Source organism: Balaenoptera borealis, assembly GCF_965194805.1.
Source record: "Balaenoptera borealis genome assembly, chromosome: 1".
Classification (NCBI taxonomy): domain Eukaryota; kingdom Metazoa; phylum Chordata; class Mammalia; order Artiodactyla; family Balaenopteridae; genus Balaenoptera; species Balaenoptera borealis.
Window position 1 is genome coordinate 30955891 of NC_138860.1, and position 17172 is coordinate 30973062.

At 36.7% G+C, this 17172-nt stretch overlaps 1 protein-coding gene and 1 long non-coding RNA gene across 2 annotated transcripts in view; both read right to left on the reverse strand.

Moving 5' to 3' along the window:
* The window catches only part of KMO (kynurenine 3-monooxygenase), a 59340-nt gene extending 53814 nt beyond the window's left edge, over nucleotides 1–5526 (reverse strand). The window contains exon 1 of the mRNA XM_082340964.1: nucleotides 1521–5526. Within this exon, the coding sequence (XP_082197090.1) occupies nucleotides 1521–1595 (75 nt within the window). The 5' untranslated portion in view covers nucleotides 1596–5526. The remainder of the gene's footprint in view (nucleotides 1–1520) is intronic.
* Nucleotides 1–17172, reverse strand: part of LOC309605589 — a 582281-nt gene that overhangs the window by 552990 nt on the left and 12119 nt on the right. The window lies entirely within an intron of this gene.

Sequence of the window (17172 nt, forward strand, 5' to 3'; positions counted from 1 at the left end):
TGAAGTATGAAGAAATGATGACACATGTCACGTGCATTGGCCAACACAGCATGTGGTAGCCTTCCTTAGCATTTTGAAATTTAGAACCAGAAATGTTAGAACTGTCATCGTACTTTGGGGAAAACACAAGAAAGAAGGCAAAACAAAAGTCAGAATTAGTACAAACTGTATAACTCTATGTGCGATATAAAATATACTGATCTATATACAACCCAGAACAGTGTCTGGCACATATTAGGCCCTTAATAAATTTTTGTTGAGTAAATGAATGAATGAACTAAAGGCCTGCAAATGATTAGACCAAAAGCAAAATCAAAATGATTAAACTTTAACTAATGGGGATATTTTTACTCCAAAATAAGAGTTCTGCTAAGGGAAGGGAAATACAGTTTAGCTGAGGCAGCCCCACGTTAAGCAGAACTAGCTTTCATATAATAACGACAGAAGCAGAGGAGAGCCCCCTCCTACATCTTGCTAAATGTGGGCCATCTCGGCCCCTTCATCTCACCGGCTCTGTGAGACAGGAGGCCTAACTTCACCACCCTAGGACCAGCTCCACTGCACCAGCCAAATAAGGTGACTAAACAGGTTTTACTCCCAAGTACTCAGATAACTAGTGAACATTCAACATGATAGTTTTGCATTAACTTCGTGTTTCTTGACCCTTTTATTCTTATTAGACAGTATAAACTGAGTTATTAACCAAAGTGGGGCAAATGTTTTGATCAAAATGACTATTTACACTAATAATCTGTTTTTTTAAAAGTAGCCAATTTGGGGATTAATCAAATTCGATTTGCTTTATTTTCTATTTTAAAAAATGCTGTACTGAAAAAGCAAGGGAAAGCAGACACTTTTGTATTTAATGGAAATAAAATCACTTTTCTAGAAAAGAGCAAACTAAACTAATACCACATTTTAAAAAGGTGTATTTAAACATCAGAAAAGTTTCAAAAGAAAGTGAACAATCCTTACAAGTGATTAGTAATAATCATTAAAATACGTGAAATAGGTAAGGAAGATTAGAGGTACAAACTTCCACTTACAAGATAAATGAACTGTACATCGTGAGGAATATAGTCAATAATAATATGCTATCTCTGTATGACAACAAACACGTGGTCAAAAAGTACAAACTTACAGTTATAATGTAAATAAGCACTAAGGGTGTAATGTATAACATGTAATTAATACTACTATATGTTATATATGAAAGTTAAGAAAGTAAATCCTAAGAGTTCTCATCACAAGGAAGATATTTTTTCTTTTTCTTTTATTTTGTATCTGTATGAGATGAGGGATAATGTTCACTAAACTTATTGCAGCAATCATCTCATGTATATAAGTCAAATCATTATGCTGTACACTTTAAACTTATACAGCGCTGTATGTCAATTACACCTCAATAAAACTGGAAGAAAAAAATTAAAGAAGTTAATCTCTGATAAACAAATAAAAAGGAGTAATGATAATTAATATACTACCGCTAACAGGAATAATATATCCAAATAGATTCTTACCAAGCCACCACCAATGACAGCTATATTTTTCCTTTGAATATCAGAAGAATCCATCACTGCCAAAGTGGTTTCCATAATTTTTGCTGGTCTTGTCACGGAGAAAACTGTCTCCTACACACTGATTTCCTCCGGTCTTTACTCTGCCCGAAGCCCTGCATTTGTGAGCCAGCAGCATTATTTGAGCAAGGCTAATTTTCCTTGAACTTAGAAGGTAGCATTTAACCCGTTAGTTGCCCAGAGGACAATCAGCTCAACTTTAGGAAAAAAGGGAATTCATTGCAATAATCAAATTTTGAAAAATCCAGCCAAGCGAAGCCACTCACTATCTTATGCGTAAAACAGAATTTTTAAAGCACGGTTTTACAGCTTTTCTTCTTCCTTTTCTAAACCGTGTATTCTTACTTTCATTTTCATCCATGACTAACCATGAATGAAACTTCCCTGGTCTCATGTCCTAGAGCATCTTACACTTTTTTTAGGAAGATGGCATGGTTTCATAATTGATCTGTGGATTATTATTGTTATTAAGACTGGTCAGGAATTTCAGCTAAATGGTCCTCATGGATTGTCTTTTTTTGCATCAAATGCTAGAAACGTTAGAATCTAATTTGTGCATTAACACTAGGGGAGATGGTTAATATTATGCTTTTTGTAAATTCATTCATGGCTTCATATTATCTTTCCACTTCTTTGTCTTCTTTCACCCCATTTTAAAAGCATATTTGAAATTTTTTGTGCATATTTTTGAATTGAGGGTTTTTTTAAAAATGGAACATGATGTGTAAAATAAAGTCAGAACGTAAATGAAGATGCTTTCTCCCTGGCGAGGGCAGACAGACTTCAGAACGTTTTTTCCCTGGTGAGGAACTAGAGTTAGACATCATTCAATAGTGACCCCTTGTGGATAAGTATGGTTAGAGTTGCTAGAAAAAGTTGTTGTTAGGAATTTTTATTTATTTATTTAGAATACGTAATATTACATTCACATGGTATGAAATACAAGAGGCACAAAAGGGTATACAGTGAATAGTCATTTTTCTTCTAACCCTGTCCCTTGGCCACCTATTTCTCCTGCCCAGAGACAGCCACTGTTTTGGTGTCTGGGTTTCCCTACTCTTCTGTAAACAGCTCTCTCTCTCTCTCTCTCTCTCTCTCCCCTTCCCTCCCTCCTCCTCCCTTCCTTTTCATAAATAGTAGCCAATTTTACATGCTTTTCCACGCTCTATTTTTTCATTTACAACATAAACTCAAGAATTCCAATATACAGAGAACAGTTTCATTTGTTTTTTAAAATTGTGGACTGTAACACAAAAAACTAAAGTACATAAAACACAAGTGTACAGTACAATAACTTATTGTAAAGCAAGCACCCATGTATTCACCACTCAGGCTACAAAAAAACATTGCCAGAACCTCAAAAGTCTATATGTGTTCCCTGCCGATCACCATCCCCTTCACATAGGTAACCACCATTCATACAAGCATCCTTAAAATGCTTCAGTTTTGCCCTTTTGCCTCTTTTTAAACTTTACTGTAAATGAATTTATGTCGGGTTTTTTTCTCTGAAATTTCCTTTTTTTCTCAATATTATGTTTCTTAAGATCCATCTGTGTTATTCCATGGAGTTCTAGTTCACTTGTTTTCACTTATCCATTCTACTGCTGATGGATATTTGGGTGTTTCCAATTTTTTAATATTTTGAATAATGCTGCTGCTTGACCAACCTTGTATATACAATGTAGTACACATACATATGAGTATGCATAGGAATTACATACTGGTTATGCATATTTTTAACTTTCCAAAATAAACCACAGTTATGTTCCAAAGTATTATACTAACTTTTACTTGACACAGTGTATAGAAGTTTCTCTTCTGCTACATCCTCATCAGCATGTACTTCGCTAGTACATCTACTTTTTGCTGGTCTGGTTGGTGTGTACTCTATCTCACTGTCATTTTAATTTGCATTCTCTGATTATTAAGGAAGTTGGGCACCTTTTCTCCTGTTCATTCACATTTGCTTTTCTTCCTCTGTATAGTGTTCATTTTTCTTTTGGGTGGTCTTTTTTTTTTAACTGACACTTGATATGAGTTTTATTCTTTTTATATATTGCAAATAACTTCTTCTACTCTGTGGCTTGCCTTTTTGCTTTCTTAATGATGTGTTTTGATGAAAAGATATTCTGAGTTTTAAAATATCAAATGTTATCAACCTTTTCCCTTATGGGTTTGTTTTGATGGTTATTTATTTGGGGGGAGTAGGTACTCATGTTATCTAATTCCCATATGAGAATTTTAAACTGAGTGTTCAAAATTCTTTTTGAAAATTAAAAAAAAAACTGCAGGAGGAAGATCAAGATGGCAGAATAGAAGGACGTGGAACTCACCTCCTCCCACAAATACATCAGAAATACATCTACACGTGGAACAATTCTCACAGAATACCTACTGAATGTTGACAGAAGATCTCATACAACCAAAGCTTCAAGACAGATTACCATGTAACCAAGTAAGATGAAAGGGGGGGAAAAAAGGAATTGGTAGGGGACCCGCACCCCTGGGAGGGAGCTGTGAAAGAGGAAAATTTCCCAGGAACACCCTTCAACAGCTGAGATAAATGTCAGGATACATAGGGAGCTTCAGAGGCTCAGAGGAGAGTGCAGCAGCGGGATTGTGACAGGCAGAACAGAGAGAGACCAGCACAGACAGTCCTGGCCACCTCCCGGTACTCCCCAGACCGAAATGCATGTCTGCTGGTGTGTGGGAGCTGGCTGCTGAAATTTGGGCTTCAGCAGACAGACAGGAGATTGGGGTTGGCTCCATGGAGACAGCCTGAGGGGGCTGGAGTGTGGTCTGAGCAACAACCACAGGTGTGCACAGGACTGGCCCTGGTCCACCATAGAAGCCCCATTGTTAACACAAGCATGAAGGGAGGGACACTGCCCTGCCATAGCAGCCTCATTCTCAGCATGATCACAGTGGGCATGGCTCCACCTCTACAAACTCTAAGAGTGCGCAAGCAACAGTGGGTTGTCCACATGCAGAGGCAGAGCTGAAATCTGAGCCAGTCCCCAGGGGCTGCATGACTTAGAAAGAAGGGCTGAAATCTGAGCCATGTGCCAGCAGCTGTGTGATCCACAGATTTATGCCACCAGTGGCAGCTTTGTGAACTCAGTGCCTGCTGGACATCCAAGTGGATTACTGGTGCTCCTGTAACTGGGGTGGGTCCAGTGATAGCAGCTGCAGTCTTTGTGGGTGGGCACATACAGAGGCAGAGCTGGGGACTGGACTGATTCCATAGCTCCCATGGCAGGTATAAGTGCACAACTGTGGTGGTCCCGATGCCTAACTTCAGCAAATCTGCACTGATGAATCTGCACTGGTGGCTTTGTGAGCACAGTGCCTGAAGAACATCCAGGCCAATCACCTGCATCCCCATGGTTGAGGTGGGGCTGAGGGCAGTGTCAAAAACCATGTACTTTGTGAGCCCGCACAATGGGTGACAGACACCACAGAGTGCACAGAGTGCACTTCCTAGTGGACAGCTCCTAGGGAGGAATACCCAGTGGCTCCTCTCCAGGCAAAAGTGCTCCAGTCCCACCTACCTCACACTGCAGCTGAGAAACAGATATGGGATCTTCTGCTCCAACAACTGGGGAGCAGACCCTACCCCCAACAGGGCTGTGACAACAACAGACAAAGAGGAGGCCCCACTCAACATCCAGTGCAGGCTCTGTTCACCACAACACCAATCACACAACTTAACAAAGGGATAAAGGGCAGCACACACTGAGGAAAGACATGGTAGGCATTCATACTAAAAATAACTCTCACACCAAAAATATTAGACTCATGCATGCTACACAGGGATGCTCCCACATAAAAACAACCTTTCAAGAACACAGTAGATAACTGTTTCTCCTAAATTCATAGAGAAATATAAGTAAAATGAAGAAGCAGAGGAACCACTCTCAGTTAAACAATCAAGAGAATTCCCCTGAAAGAACAACAATGAAACAGAACTTTCCAGTCTATTATATCCTGAGTTCAGAAAAGAGTTAATAGAAATACTGAAGGAATTAAGAAAGGCTATCGATAGAAATGCAGATCACTGTAAAAAAGAACTAGAAACTATAAAGAGAAGACAATTAAAATTAGAAAATTCATTTGCCAAAATGAAAGCTGCACTAAAGGCAATAAATACAAAACTAAATAATGCAGAAGAACGAATAAATGATCTGCAAGATAAAAAAATAGAAAACATGCAATCGAACAGAAGACACAGAGACATATTAAAAAAAAAATGAAAGCACTATACAAGACCCATGGGATAATATAAAGTGTCCCAATCTACACATAATAGGGATCCCAGAAGGAGAAGAAGGGATTAAAACTGCATTTGAATAACTTATGGCTGAAAACTTCCCAAACTTAAAGAAGGAAACAGATATCCAGATACAGGAAGCACACAGGGTCCCAAACAAGATGAACCCAAACAGACCTACACCAAGATGCATTGTAATTAAAATGGCAAAAGTCAAAGATAAAGAGAGGATTGTAAAGGCAGCAAGAGAAAAACAAAGACTTAGTTACAAGAGAAGCCCCATAAGGCTATCAGCTGATTTCTCTACAGAAAGTTTGCAGGCCAGAAGGGAATAGCAAGATATATTCAAAGTACTGAAAGGGAAACACTTACAACATAGGATATTCTACCCAGCAAGATTATCATTTAGAATAGAAGAGATAAAAATTTCTCAGATAAGCAAAAACTAACAGAATACAGCAATACTAAACCTATCCTAAAAGAAATATTGAAAGTTCTTCTCTAAATAGAAAAGAAGCAAGAATCTACAGGAAAGAGAAAATCACAGTTGGAATGTAAATCACTCAAATAAGCCAGTACACAAATTAAAAAAAAAAAAAAAGCAAAAAAATTCTTGTGAAAGAGCAGATAACTAGAATGAACAGCAAAAGGATAAACATGAAGATGTGAAAGAGGACATCAAAATCATCAAATGTGGGGGGTGGGGGCTAAGGAAATGTAAATTTATTTTTTAGAATGTGTTTGAGCCTATATGACTACCAGTCTAAAGCAAGTAGATATAGTAATGGGTTAACATACTTGAAAAACAGGATAACTACAAATCAAAAACACAATAGATTTACAGAAACCAAAAAGCAGAGAACACAATCATAATGCAAAAGAAATCCATCAAACCACAAAAGGAAAAACAAAAAGAAAAATAAAGGAACAAAGAAAAAATACAAAATCAACTGGAAAATAAGGTTTAAAAAGGGAAGAAATACATATCTAATCAAATTTACCTTAAATGTCAATGGATTAAATGCTCCAGTCAAAAAACAGAATGGCAGATTGGATAATAAAACAAGAGCCTACAACTTGCTGTCTTTATGGCAAACAACACACAGATTGAAAGTGAGGAGATGGAAAAAGATATTTCATGAAATGGAAATGATAAGAAAGTCAGGGTAGCAACAGTCATGTCAGACAAAATAGACTTTAAAACAAAGGACATAAAGAAAGATAAAGAAGGACACTAGACAATGATAAAGGGATCAATAAGAGGCTATTACACTCATTAACATATATGCAGCCAACATAGGAACACCTAAATATATAAAACAAATACTAAGAGACATAAAGGGAGAAATTGAATGGAATATTATCATATTAGGAGACTTTTACACCCCACTAACATCAATGGACAGATCTTCAAGACAAAATCAGTAAGGCAACAGAGATCCTAAATGACACAATAGAACAGTTAGACTTGATATTTTCAGGACATTACATGCAAAAAAGCTCAGAGACTCCCTTTTGTGAGAGCACCAGAATCACAACTAACTGCTGAACAATCATCAGCAGGAAGACACTGGAACTTACCAAAAAAGACACCCACATCCAAAGACAAAGGAGAAGCTGAAATGAGATGGTAGGAGGGGTACAATCACAATAAAATCAAATCCCGTAACCACTGGGTGGGTGACTCACAAACTGGAGAACAATTATACCACAGAAGTCCACCCACTGGAGTGAAGGTTCTGAGCCCCAGGTCAGGCTTCCCAACCTGGGGGTCTGGCAACAAGAGGAGGAATTCCCAGGAAATTGGACTTTGAAGGCTAGCGGGATTTGATTTCAGGACTTTGACAGGACTGGGGAAAGCAGAGACTCCACTCTTGGAGGGCACACATAAAGCAGTGGGAAAGAGAATACATAAAGGCGGGGTGGGGGGTGGCTGTGGCTCACTGAAATGACAAGGACACTGGCAGCAGAAGTTCTGGGAAGTATTCCTTGGCATGAACCCTCCTGGAGTCCACCATTAGACACACCAAAGAGCCTGTAGCCTCCAGTGCTGGGTCGCCTCAGGCCAAACAACAAACAGGGAGGGAACCCAGCTCCTCCTGTCAGCAGGCAAGTGGATTAAAGATTTACTGAGCTCTGCCCACCAGAGCAACACCCAGCTCTACCCACCACCAGTCCCTCCCATCAGGAACCTTGCACAAGCCTCTTAGATAGCCTCACCTACCAGAGGGCAAACAGCAGAAGCAAGAAGAACTACAATTCTGCAGCCTGTGGAACGAAAACCACATTCACAGAAAGATACACAAAATGAAAAGACAAAGGACTATGTACCAGATGAAGCAATAAGATAAAACTCCAGAAAAACAGCTAAATAAAGTGTAAATAGGCAACCTTCTAGAAAAAGAATTCAGAATAATGATACTGAAGATGATCCAGGAAGTTGGATAAAGAATGGAGGCAAATATCAAAAAGATGCAAGAAATGTTTAACAAAGATATAGAAGAATTAAACAACAAATAAACAGAGATGAACAATACAATAACTGAAATGAACAATACACTAGAAGGAATCAATAGCAGAACAACTGAGGCAGAAGAATGGATAAGTGACCTGGAAAAGAGAATGGAGGGAAATCAATGCCATGGAACAGAATAAAGAAAAAAGAATGAAAAGAAATGAAGACAGCCTAAGAGACCTCTGGTATAACATTAAATGCACCAACGTTCACATTATAGGGGTCCCAGAAGGAGAAGAGAGACAAAAATGACCCGAGAAAATATTTGAAGAGATTATAGTCGAAAACGTCCCTAACATGGGAAAGGAAATATCCACCAAAGTCCAGGAAGGGCAGAGAGTCCCAGGCAGGATAAATACAAGGAGAAACATGCCGAGACACATAGCAATCAAATTGACAAACATTAAAGACAAAGAAAAATTATTAAAAGCAACAAGGGAAAAATGACAAATAACATACAAGGGAACTCCCATAAGGTTAACAGCTGATTTCTCAGTAGAAACTCTACAAGCCAGAAGGGAGTGGCATGATGTATTTAAAGTGATGAAAGGGAAGAACCTATAACCAAGATTACTGCACCCAACAAGGATTTCATTCAGATTCGACAGAGAAATCAAAAGCTTTACAGAAAAGCAAAAGCTAAGAGAATTCAGCACCACCAAACCAGCTCTACAACAAATGCTAAAGGAACTTCCTTAAGTGGGAAACACAAGAGAAGAGAAGGACCTACAAAAACAAACTCAAAACAATTAAGAAAATGGTAATAGGAACATACATATCAGTAATTACCTTAAACGTGAATGGATTAAATGCTCCAACCAAAAGACACAGGCTGGCTGAACGGATACAAAAACAAGACCCGTATATATGCTGCCTACAATAGACCCACTTCAGGGGACACATACAGACTGAAAGTGAGGGGATGGAAAAAGATATTCCATGCAAATGGAAATCAAAAGAAAGCTGGAGTAGCGATACTCATATCACATAAAATAGACTTTAAAATAAAGAATGTTACAAGACAAAGGAAGGACCCTACATAATGATCTAAGGATCAATCCTAGAAGAAGATATAACAATTGTAAATTGCACCCAAAATAGGAGCACCTCAATACATAAGGCAAATGCCAACAGCCAAAAGAGGAAATAGACAGTAACAAACAAATAAGTGAACAAAATTATTGACAGATAATCGTGGGGGACTTTAACACCTCACCTCAGAATAAAAACAATATGATCATCCCAATAGATGCAGAAAAAGCTTTTGACAAAATTCAACACACATTTAGGATAAAAACTCTCCAGAAAGTGGGCATACAGGGAAGCTACCTTTACATAATAAAGGCCATATATGACAAACCACAGCAAACATCATTCTCAATGGTGAAAAACTGCAAGAATTTCTTCTAAGACTGGGAACAAGACAAGGATGTCCACTCTCACCACTATTATTCAGCATAGTTTTGGAAGTCCTAGCCATGGCAATCAGAGAAGAAAAAGAAATAAAAGGAATACAAATTGGAAAAGAAGAAGTAAAACTCTCACTGTTTGCAAATGACATGATACTATACATAAAAAACCCTAAAGATGCCACCAGAAAACTACTAGAGCTAATCATGAATTTGGTAAAGTTACAGGATACAAAGTTAATGCACAGAAATCTCTTGCATTCCTATACACTAACAATGAAAGATCAGAAAGAGAAATTAAGGAAACAATCCCATTCACCACTGCAACGAAAAGAATAAAATACCTAGGAATAAACCTACCAAATGTGGTAAAAGACCTGTACTCAGAAAACTATAAGACACTGATGAAAGAAATCAAAGATGACACAAACAGATGGAGAGATATACCATGTTCTTGGATTGGAAGAATCAGTATTGTGAAAATGACTATACTACACAAAGCGATCTACAGATTCAATGCAATCCCTGTCAAATTACCAGTGGCATTTTTTACAGAACTAGAACAAAAAATCTTAAAATTTGTATGGAGACACAAAAGACCCCGAATAGCCAAAGCAATCTTGAGGGAAAAAAATGGAGCTGGAGGAATCAGAGTCCCTGACTTCAGACTATACTACAAAGCTACAATAATCAAGACAATATTGTACTGGCACAAAAACAGAAATATAGATCAATGGAACAGGATAGAAAGACCAGAGATAAACTGACACACTTATGGTCAACTAATCTATGACAAAGGAGACAAGGAGATACAATGGAGAAAAGACAGACTCTTCAATAAGTGGTGATGGGTAAACTGGACAGCTACATGTAAAAGAATGAAATTAGAACACTCCCTAACACCATAACACAAAAATAAACTCCAAATGGATTAAAGACCTAAATATAAGACTGGACACTATAAAACTCTTAGAGGAAAACACAGGAAGAACACTCTTTGACATTAATCACAGCAAGATCTTTTTTGACCCACCTCCTAGAGTAATGGAAATAAAAACAATAATAAACAAATGGGACCTAAGTAACTGAAAACCTTTTGCACAGCACAGGAAACGATAAACAATATGAAAAGACAACCCTCAGAATGGGAGAAAATATTTGCAAATGAATCAATGGACAAAAGATAATCTCCAGAATTTACAAGCAGCTCATGCAGCTCAATATCAAAAAAACAAACAACCCAATCCAAAAATGGGCAGAAGACCTAAATAGACATTTCTCCAAAGAAGATATACAGATGGCCAAGAGACACATGAAAAGATGCTCAACATCACTAATCATTAGAGAAATGCAAATCAAAACAACAATGAGGTATCATCTCACACCAATTAGCATGAGCATCATCAGAAAATCTACAAACAACAAATGCTGGAGAGGGTGTGGAGAAAAGGGAACCCTCTTGCACTGTTAGTGGGAATGTAAATTGATACAGCCACTATGGAGAACAGTATGAAGGTTCCTTAAGAAACTAAAAATAGAATTACCATATGACCCAGCAATCCCACTACTGGGCATATACCTAGAGAAAAACATAATTCAAAAAGCCACATGCACCCCAATATTCATTGCAGCACGATTTACAATAGCCAGGTCACGGAAGCAACCTAAATTCCCATTGACAGATGAATGGATAAAGAAGATGTGGTACATATACACAATGGAATATTAGTCAGCCATAAAAAGGAACGAAATTGGGTCATTTGTAGAGACATGGATGGATTTAGAGACTGTGATACAGAGTAAAGTTAGTCAGAAAGAGGAAAACAAATATCATATATTAACACATATATGTGGAATCTAGAAAAAGGGCACAGACGAACCAGTTTGCAAGGCAGAAATAAAGACACAGATGTAGAGAACAAACATATGGACACCAAAGGGGGGAAGCAGGGGGTGGAGGTTGTGGTGGTGGGATGAATTGGGAGATTGGGATTGACATATATACACTAATATGTATAAAATAGATAACTAGTAAGAACCTGCTGTATAAAAATAAAGAAACAAATAAATAAATAAATGAAATTTAGAAAAAATTTTTAAAAAGTCAGAAAAAATAGAGCCCAGAATACACATTCTTTTCAAGTGCACGTGGAACATTCTCTCGAATAGACCACATACTAGGAACAAAACAAGCCTCAACAAATTTAAGAGGATAGAAATTATTTCAAGCATCCTTTCTGATCACAGTGGCATGAAACTAGAAATCAATCACAGAAAGAGAAAAGAGGGGGGGAAAGCAAATTACACAGGGACTAAAAAACATGGTACTAAAAAAACCAATGGGTCAACAATGAAATAAAAGAGGAAATTTAAAAATACTTCAAGACAAATGACAATGAAAATACAACCATACAAAATCTATGGGATGCAGAAAAAGCAGTCCTTAGAGGGAGGTTCACAGTGATAGAGGCTTTCCTCAAAAAACAAGAAAAATCTCTAATAAACAATCTAAACTACCACCTGAAAGAATTTAGAAAAAGAACAAATAAAACCTAGAGTCAGCAAATAGAAGGACCTAATAAAGTTCAGAGAGGAAATAAATAAAATAGAGATTTTAAAAAATGGAAAAAAAATCAATAAAACCAAGACCTGGTCTTGAAAGGGTAAAGAAATTGACAAACCATCTAGCCAGGCTCACCAAGAAGAAAAGAGGACCCAGATAAACAAAATAAGAAATGAAAGAGGAGAAATAACAACGGGTACTGAAGAAATACAAAAAAACCCACAAGAGAACACTATGAACAATTATATGCCAACAAATTGGACAACCATTACTTCATGGACAATTTTATAGAAACATACAGCCCACCAAAACTGAATCAAGAAGGAAGAGATAATTTGAACAGACCAATCACTAGAAGGGAAAGAAAATATGTAAAAAAACAAAAAACAAACAAAAAAAAAACCTCCCTGCAAACAAAAGTCTAGGACCAGATGGCTTCACTGGGGAATTCTACCAAGCATACAAAGAAATTATACTGACCCTTCTCATACTCTACCAAAAGATTGAAGAGGAGGGAACACTCCCAAAGTCATTCTATGAAGCCACCATCACCCTGATACCAAAACCTGGCAAAGACAATACTAAATAATATAATTATAGGCCAATATCTTTGATGAATACAGATGTAAAAATCGTCAATAAAATATTATCAAACCAAATCCAACAACACATAAAAGGGGTTATACACCATGATCAAGTTGGATTCATCCCAGGGTCACAAGGATGGTTCAACATATGCAAATCAATCAACATAATATACCACATCAACAAAAGAAAAGACAAAAACCACATGTGATCATCTCAATAAATGCAGAAAAAGCACTTGAAAAAATTCAACATCCATCGTGATAAAAATTCTTACTAAAGTGTGTATAAGAGGGAACATATCTCAATATAATAAGTTTTTTATGACAAACCCACAGCCAACATAATACTCAATGGTTAAAAGTTGAAAGCGTTCCCCCTAAAATCTGGAACAAGACAAGGTTGCCCACTCTCACCACTTCTATTCAACATGGTATTGGAAGTCCCAGCCACAGCAATTGGACAAGAAAAGAAAGAAAATGTATCCAAATTGGAAGGGAAGTGGTAAAATTGTCATTATATGCAGATGACATGATTCTATATATAGAAAACCCTAAAGACTCTGCACAAAAACTAATAAAACTGATAAAAGGATTCAGCAAGGTAGCAGGATACAAGATTATCATACAGAAGTCAGTTGCATTTCTTTACACTAACAATGAAATATCAGAAAGAGAATGTAAAAAAAAAATCCTTTTTAAAATCACATCAAAAAAATAAAATACATAGGAATAAACCTGACCAAGGAGGTAAAAGACTTATATGCTGAGAAGTATAAAACATTGATAAAGGAAATTGAAAATGATTCAAAGAAATGGAAAGATATCCCATGCCTTTGGATTGGAAGAATTAACATTGTTAAAATGACCATACTACCCAAAGCAATCTACAGACTTAATGCAATCCCTATCAAATTACCCATAACATTTTTCACAGAACTAGAAAAAGTAATCCTAAAATTTTTATGGAAACATAAAAGACCCAGAATTTTCAAAGCAAGGAAAGGACAATCCTGAGGAAAAAGAACAAACCTGGAGGTGTAACCCTCCCAGACTTCAGACAACACTACAAGCTACAGTAACCAAAACAATGTGGTATTGGCACAAAAACACACATACGGATCAATGGAACATAATAGAGAGCCCAGAAATAAACCGACTGACCTACAGTCAATTGATCTATGACAAAGGAAGCAAGAGTATACAACGGAGAAAAGACAATCTCTTCAGCAAGTGGTGATGGGAAACCTGGACAGCCACAAGTAAATCAATGATGTTAGAACACTCCTTCATACCAGCACAAAAATAAACTCAAAATGGCTTAAAGACTTAAATATAAGACATGACATCATAAAACTCCTTGAAGAGAATATAGGCAAAACATTCTCTGACATAAATCATAGCAATGTTTTCTTAGGTCAGTCTCCCAAGGCAATAGAAATAAAATGAAAATAAACAAATGTGATCAAATCAAACTTTAAAGCTTTTGCACAGCAAAGGAAACAAAACGATAAGACAACCTATGGAATATGAGAAAATATTTGCAAACAATGCGACAAACAAGGGCTTAATTTCCAAAATATACAAACAACTCATACAACTCATACCAAAAAAAACAAACAAACCAATTTTTAAAAATGAGCATAAGACCCAAATAGACATTTCTCCAAACATACAGGTGGCCAACCAGCACATGAAAAGATGTTGAACATCACTAATTATTAGAGAAATGCAAAGCAAAACTAAATGAGATATCACCTCACTCCACAGAATGGCCATCATTAAAAATCTACAAATAATAAATGCTGGAGAGGGTACGGAGAAAAGGGAACTCTCCTACACTGTTGGTGGGAATGTAAATTGCTGCAGCCACTATGGAAGACAGTATGGAGGTTCCTCAAAAAACTAGAGTTGCCATATGATCCAGCAATCCCACTCCTGGGTATATATCCAGAGAAAACCATGGTTCAAAAAGATACATGCACCCTAATGTTTATAGCAGCACTATTTGCAATATCCAAGACATGGAAGCAACCTAAATGTCCATCAACAGATGAATGGATATATATATATATATTTATATATATATATATATATATTATTCAGCCATTAAAAAGAATGAACAGTGCCATTTGCAGCAACATGAATGGACCTTGAGATTATCATACTAAGTGAAGTAAATCAGAAAGAGAAACACAAATACCATATGATATCACTTATATGTGGGATCTAAAATATAATACAAATGAACTTATTTACAAAACAGAAACAGACTCACAGACATAGAAAACAAACTTATGGTTACCAAAGGGGAAAGGGGGTGGGGGAGGGATAAATTAGGAGTTTGGGATTAACAGATACAAACTACTATACAACAAGGTCCTACTGTATAGCACAGGGAACTATATTCAATATCCTGTAATCAACAGTAAAGGAAAAGAATATGAAAAATAATATATATGTATAACTGAATCACTTTGCTATACAGCAGAAATTAACACTGCATTGTAAATGAATTATACTTCAATAAAAAAAGAAATGATGACTTAAAAAAAGAAAAAGGACTGCAGTAGTTTGAAGCTTCAGATATCAGTATATTGCCTTAGAGAGTATTTCTGCTTCTGCCGAGTGCCTGTGGGTGATTTCGCACTCATTCGGTGTGTAGAATTAGCAAGGGCTGTCTGTTTCTGAAATAGTTGTTCCTTTGGGGTCTATATGTCCCTTATGAGACTAAACTAGTTATCTTCAACTATTTGCTCTCTTTCAGCCTAGGAGTTTTTTTCCACAACACATGATGTGCCCATTTTGAACGTTATTCATCTGAAAGACAAATTCTTATGGAAGTACTCATTGGCAGATCAGTCACAAATAAGATAGCCTGAAGTTTACATATAATTCTCTGCTTGATAACTGTAAACTTACTCTTTCTCTTCTGCTCAAAAAGCACAGCTGATAGTATATTATTACCTGAGTAACACTCTGACTGCTTCCATTATTTTAAAAAATCATTTAAAAAATTTCAAAACCTAACTCTTATGTATGACATATTGTTGACCCACTTCACAAATGATCTAGGTAAAACAATGTTTTATGACATTGAGATTAACTATGAGGATGCTGATAACTGTTATTCTATGATGTTTCTAGATCATTAATGAGGTGGATCAAGTAACTTTCCAGGTCTGAGCCAAAGAAACATGCATCAAGCAACTAGATAAGAGATTAATAATGAATCATGTGGTTCTATGCAGCCTATAAACAACATGCTAGTGGACTGATACGTAAGGATCATTATTACTTCGGTAGCAAGTCCCAGCTCTTGTCTCAGTTCACTCTCAGTAGAACAAATAAAATGACTTTGTATTATTGCCTCCCAGGAATTTCCCCAGTCCCTGTAACAGGGAGAGTCAGTATTACTTGACTGTTTCTCCAGTTAGGTGACAATCTTCAAGTCTCATCTTGCCTTTTCCTTTTTTTCTCTTTTTGACAATACAAAACTAAATGACATTTGAATTATAAAGTAGCTACATTTCATAACACCTGAATAATATGGATTTGATGTTCTTTGGGTTGGAGGAGAACGAAAGAGATAACTCTTTGTTTGAGGTTGGGCAGGAGAAAACAGATCTGAGTAGAGTAACATAGTCAATAACTTTATAAATTGAAGGATGGCATGAGGGCCTTGGGTGTCTGATAAGAGAAAGGGCATCAAAAGATTGAACAAAGTTTAACTATTACAAAGCTACAATTTCGACCACAGCTACTTGTCTTTCTATTCTTCCTAAATGTCAGGTAGAAAGAGTTGCCTCAGAGGGGCTTCAGGAAACTTAAAGATGACCACACCCTTTTTCTATGGAAGGTTTTCTTGAGGGAAAGAAAGAATTAATAAATTTGTTTTCCTCCTCCTCTGAGCCTGAAGAATGTGAGGCTGTGGGACAAGTTAGGGATTTATGGGGCAACTGTTGTGTCAGGAGCAGCAGCATTTCATCCTCATTGGGATTTGATTATTTGTTAATCCCTAAATCAGGTCCTTTTCCAACAGAATGACTCCAAGCAGAGCATACTTTACAGTATGCTTTACTTTACAGAGGACACTGAATGTTTCCACTTTTCTCTACATATATTTATAAGTTTAAAAAATCTGCATTGTTGGGAACAATAAAAGTTTATAAAAAATTAAAATTTAGCAGAGATTAATTAATACAATATTTGCTCTATTGTTTTCATCATTGTTATACTGTTGAAGTTGAGATG